The sequence below is a fragment of the Cebus imitator genome, unplaced genomic scaffold (assembly GCF_001604975.1).
Source record: "Cebus imitator isolate Cc_AM_T3 unplaced genomic scaffold, Cebus_imitator-1.0 Scaffold0, whole genome shotgun sequence".
NCBI classification, from domain to species: domain Eukaryota; kingdom Metazoa; phylum Chordata; class Mammalia; order Primates; family Cebidae; genus Cebus; species Cebus imitator.
In genome coordinates this window covers 5,881,549-5,887,537 of record NW_016107315.1, presented here as the reverse complement: position 1 = coordinate 5,887,537, position 5,989 = coordinate 5,881,549, and the positions used below count along the sequence as shown (strand labels likewise).

General features: G+C 42.2%; 1 protein-coding gene across 1 annotated transcript in view; it reads right to left on the bottom strand.

Annotated features, from left to right (window-relative positions):
* The window catches only part of SPINK8 (serine peptidase inhibitor Kazal type 8 (putative)), a 17,616-nt gene extending 14,173 nt beyond the window's left edge, over positions 1 to 3,443 (bottom strand). Inside the window, exon 1 of the mRNA XM_017532696.2 lies at positions 3,377 to 3,443. Coding sequence (XP_017388185.1) covers positions 3,377 to 3,443 — 67 coding nt within the window. The remainder of the gene's footprint in view (positions 1 to 3,376) is intronic.
* Positions 3,444 to 5,989: the final 2,546 nt, after the last annotated feature.

Below are 5,989 nucleotides of genomic sequence, written 5' to 3'. Positions count from 1 at the left end.
TTTCTTTTAGTACTTTGAATATGTCTCAGCTTGTTTCTTCCAGCATGGAACCTACCATCTACAAGCTAAGTGATATGGTTTGTGTCCCCAACCAAATCTCATCTCAAATTGTAATTCCCACCTGTCAAGGGAAGGGCCTTGTGGGAGGTGATTGGATCATGGAGGTGGTTTCCCCCATGCTGTTCTTGTAATAGTGAGTGAGTCCTCACTTGAGCTGTTTTAAAGTGTGGCACTTCCTTGCTCTCTCACTCTCTCTCTCTTCTGCTTCACCACGGTAAGATGTGCCTTGCTTCCCCTTCACCTTCCAGCACGATTGTAAGTTTCCTGAGGCTTCCCCAGCCATGCTAAACTGAGTCAATTAAACCTCTTTGTTTATAAATTAACTCAATCTCAGGTAGTATCTTTATAGCAGTGTGAAAACAGACTAATACATTAAACTAGGGTGAGGACAATCAGGGCGCCATTACTCTCTGTCTGCCTCAGTCACCTGAGATAGAGCCTCAGTTTCACAGGTAGGAGATGGGTGAGAAAAGAGAGGACTCTGTCTCTTGGACTCGCTTTCCTGGAATTTAGCCACAGCAACACAGAGTTATGGGGGAATGAAAAATGTCGATGAACTGTCCTTCCCAGGGAAATATACCATTGTCCCCTGTAAGCTAGGGAGAGAAGAAAACTCATCTTGGCCATATCTGTCCAGAGTAGATCTTCCATCACACTGCACTGGGAAGGGGAGGGGAAAGATAGGCAGTGGCTTAAGTTCTATACATTCTCATTGTTCCTACCTTTTGAAACACTTATAAAAATGTGTGGCCAGGGTTGGTGCAATGGCTTATGCCTGTAATCCTAGCATCCTAGCACTTTGGGAGGACAAGGCTGGCAGATCACCTGAGGTCATTAGTTCAAGACCAGCCTGGGCAACATGGTGAAACCCTGTCTCTACGAAAACACAAAAATCACCTGGGCATGATGGCTGGTGCCTGTAATCCCAGCTACTTGGGAGGCTGAGATGGGAGAATCACTTGAACTCGGGAGATGGTGGGTGCAGTGAGCGGAGATCTTGCCACTGCACTCCAGCCTTGGTGGCTCAGTGAAACTCCATCTCAAGAAAAAAAAAGTGTGGCCAGGCAAGGTGGCTCGTGCCTGTAATCTTAGCACTTTAGGAAGCCAAGGCGGATGGATCACTTGAGATCAGGTCTTCAAGACCAGCCTGGCCAACATGGTCAAACACTGTTTCTATTAAAAATTAGCCAGGCATGTTGGCACATGCCTATATTTCCAGCTACTTTGGAGGCTGAGGTGGGGGACTCACTTGAACCCAGGAGGCAGAGGTTGCAGTGAGCTGAGATCATACCACTGCACTTCAGTCTAGATAACACAGCAAGACTGCATCAAAGAAAAATAGTGTGTTAATATTTGATATGGACCGTGATATCTATGTATTTTCCACCACTGATGTGTCTAGGGACCATTCCTGCCACATAACCAGTGTCTAGCCCAGTTACTGGCATAAGGTCAACATATAGTATATATTTATTGGATATGTAAATAAATGTGCGCTGGGTGGCCAGGTGCAGTGGCTCACGCCTGTAATCCCAGCACTTTTAGGAGGCTGAGGCGGGCGGATCATGAGGTGGAGAGATTGAGATCATTCTGGCCAATATGGTGAAACACCATCTCTACTAAAACACAAAAATTAGCTGGGAATGGTGGCACATACCTGTAGTCTCAGCTGCTCAGGAGGCTGAGGCAGGAGAATTGCTTGAACCTGGGAGGCAGAGTGCAGTGAGCCAAGATCTCGCCACTGCGCTCCAGCCTGGCAACAGGGCAAGACTGTCTCAAAAAAATAATAATAAAATAAAAAAAGAAAGGGGTGCTGGGAAACCCAGCATAGTAGTAAGGGCCACATCACAAAAGCTTTTGTGTTTATTACAGTAGAACTAAGATAAGATTTGCACTAAGATAAAATGACAACTATTGTACCAGTGGTACACGTGTTAGAGTAAGTCAAGTTAGAGGCAAAGAACGGTTAAGGAGAATATGAAAATATTTTCATGAAATGATGAGAATCTTCACTGAGGAAGTCATTGTTGTGGAAATGTGGAAAAGGCATGAATTTATATGATCTATGAAGTGTTCTATCAACTGAACTTAGTCACTGGATATGAGCATACAGGGGAGAAATAGGTTTGAGGAAAAAATATAAGGCCATACAACTTTAAGAATAAGGAAAGGGTGATTTGCAAGAAAGACAGAGTGGGCTGGGCACGGTGGCTCACACCTGTAATCCAAGCACTTTGGGAGGCCGAGGTGGGTGGATCACCTTAGGTCAGGAGTTCGAGACCAGCCTGACAAACATGGTGAAACCCCATCTCTACTAAAAATACAAAAAATTAGTCAGGCATGGTGGAGTGCACCTGTAACCCCAGCTACTCGGGAGGCTGAGGCAGGAGAACCGCGTGAACCCAGAAGGCAGAGGTTGCAGTGAGCCGAGATCACTCCATTGCACTCTAGCTTGGTCAATAAGATTGAAACTCCATCTCAACAAAAAGAGGAAAGATGGAGTGGTCCACCTTGGTTGAGTTATGGTGTGTTCCAGACAGAGGATGAGACTCAGCCAGAAGGGAACACACTGGGCTTGCAGGGAGGCTGATGCTCATCGGTGATGTAGCAGTGGGGGTGAGGACTGAATGAAAGGTGAGGAAGTGTAGAAGTATACCTAGATTTGTCAACAAATTATTAAATTGGAGAGGGAAGGAAAGGAGAGAGACCAGGCTTATTTGCTTTTGCATGTAAGATATGAGAGTCATGAAAAGTAGTTTTCAACTTGTTATAGAACTCTCCTAAGACGTGAGAGGCTTGAAAAAAATGTTTTAAGTGAGACACAGTACCAATGGAAAGTAAGAGACTGAAGACAAGTATGAAAGAGTTGCAGAATCCAAACAGAAAAATAACTTGTTGAGACCTCCAGAGATTTCCTGCATTTAACTCTAGCATGACTTCTGCTAAAGCCAGCCATTAACTGGAATAATATCTGAGTCTACTTCCACATAGCCTGATGAGGTTCTTTTTTTTGATTTGAGATATATAAATATGCAAACTCTCAAAATGTACATTTCTGAGGCTTAAATATCTTGGGTAGTAACTTGGCATTTTGGAAAGTTCAATGGTCCTGGACTTAGATGGTTTGGATTAGACTTCCAGCTTTGATACTAGTAACATTGTGTGAATCCTTTCTCTGGGTTTTAATTTCTATATCTGTAACATGAGAAATTAGGATTAAATAAAACTGAAGAGCACTTCCACTTCCATCTCTAATTTTCCCATGATTCTAGATTTACTGCAGAAAATGTGGGCAGAGCAAGGACACAGAACTCACCAATTGCAAAGGCCATCCACATGGAGATAGCTAGAATAAGGATGGCATCTGAGAAGGTCCTCTTCATGGTGACAGAAGAGCTGTGGAAATATGCAACTTTTGATGTGGGACAGACATCTATGTGAAGTACAAGTTCTCACAGAGATCCCTTATTGACCAGGAAATAAAGTCTAAATACTGTGTCCTTTCCTCAGGTCATTGGGAATGAATTGTGTCTGATGCAACTCAATTGCTTCATTCATTTCCCTAAAATCATTGGACATCTGAAAAAGAAATCTTAAAAACAGAATTTTAGAAGATGCCAGAAAAAGAACTAGTAAAGAATATTTGCAAGGGAAAGATAAACACCAAGAGTTTTTCAACAAAATATTTAAAATGGCTGGGTGTGGTGGCTCATGCCTGTAATCCCAGCATTTTGGGAGGCCAAGGCAGGAGGATCACTTGAGCTCAGGAGTTTGAGACCAGCCTGGGCAGCATAGTCAGACCCTATCTCTGAAGGACAGTCACTCAAAGACATGGGTAAGTCAATAGACAGTAAGAAACAGGAAGGGACAAAACACCAAAACCTCACTCCTATGCTTGTCATCTTCCCTAGGGTTGTTACTTTGGTGTTAACACTTAGTAACCGGTAAAATTTCTGAAAGGAAAATCATAGTATATTTACCAACAGCTTACTTGCATTATGGAAAGTATTATAGTACATACCAGTTGATACTTCATTTGCTGGTTTCTATTCTCTTCATTGTACACATTTTCCAGATAAACATTTTTCATTCTATATCTAGGTAATTTCTACCCAAGACCTCCCCTAAGAAAAAAACAAGTAATAAATAATACAACCCTTAAAAGTTTGCAAATTAAGAAGTCCACTTTACCTGCTCTGACTCCCACGGTTGCTCCGAGAAACTGGCTGAACAGGATAGTTTTTGTTGATAGATTGTTTATAATGAACTAGCAAGGGAGGCAAAGTGTACTTGTCTTTTCAAGGTCCCAGTGCCTGGCAGTAGAAGAGAGTGAGCTTTGAAATTAGGAAGTGTAGATACGATTCAAACCTATTTCCTTCAACTCTAAGTTCTGTAATGACTAAATTTCGTGAGTTCATATTGCAAATTTCTGAGGGTGGTATGTACTGTCCCCTACTACTCCAAAATCCAAATGCTGTTCTTGCCAAAGCTGAACCTACCATTTAGACATATGTATACACAATTTTTAATTTTCTATATTTTAATTTGCATGATAATTATTACATTGAAGGCAGCTCCAGATATTGACACAATACTATAAATTACTACATCTGCATGTGCAGTTATTTTATCAAGTGAAAAGTATTCACTTTATCGAAACATCTGCTTTAGATTATTTCTATATTGACTCATAGAGATTTTACTTATTTTTATTTCTTTAGAGACAAGGTCTTGCTCTGTTGTCCAGGCTGAAGGGCAATGACGTGATCACAACTCACTGCAGCCTTAACTCCTAGCCTCAAGGAACCCTCTTGCTTGGCCTCCCAAAGCATTGGGATTACAGGTGTGAGCCACTGATCTGGTCTGATTCACAGGGTTTTAAAGTAGAAAATTACCTTATACGGAATCCTCCAAGTCAGCCTCATTTAGCAGAGTTGAGAAATCTGGGGATAGACTGCTCATTCCCTTAAATGATAGCTCGTTCTACTATTTGAATAAAAATTTCTCAAAATGCTAACATTTTTTAAAGCAAAATTTCAGAAGTTATTGGATATCATAAATTCCTTAGGTCTAAGTCCTAAATGAATGGCCTTAACTGGGGACATGCCCTATAGTTCTGGGAGATCGAGTATATTTTCTCAACATTGCTCTGATCAACCACAGTGTCTACCACAGTGGTCTTCAAAGTTTTTGCCTTTAATCCCTCTAAAATTTGGTGCTTGCTTATATATTTTTTAAGTGATGTAAAATTTTTCATCAGAAGTTTTAATAGGTTGGGTGCTGTGGCTCACACCTGTAATCTCAGCACTTTGGGAGGCTGAGGCAGCCAGATCACTTGAGGCCAGGAGTTCGAGACCAGCTTGGCCAACATGGTAAGACCCTGTCTCTACTAAAAATGCAAAAACTAGCTGGGCGTGGTGGCACGTGCCTGTAATCCTAGCTACTCATGAGGCTGAGGCATGAGAATCGCTTGAATCCGGGAGGTGGGCGTTGCAGTGAGCTGAGATCACGCCACTGCACTCTAGCCTGGGTGACAGGGTAAAACTCCACCTAAAGAAAAAAAATAAAAAGAAAGAAATACGTGAGACTGGGTAATTTTTTTTTTAATCATTTCTTTTGAGACTGGGTAATTTATAAAGAGGAGGTTTAATTGGCTCATGGTTCCATAGGCTGTTCCGACTTCTACTTTTGGGGAGGCCTCAGGAAACTTACAATCATGGCAGAAGGCAAAGCGGGAAGGGGGCATCTCACATGGCTGGAGCAGAAGGAAGAGAGAGAATGGGGAGAAGCTACACACCTTTAAACAACCAATATTGCAAGAACTTGATATCAGGAGAACAATACCAAGGGGTACAGTGTTAAGCCGTGAGAAACTGCCCTGTGATCTAATCACCTCCCACCAGGCCCCACCCCCAACATTGGGGATTAC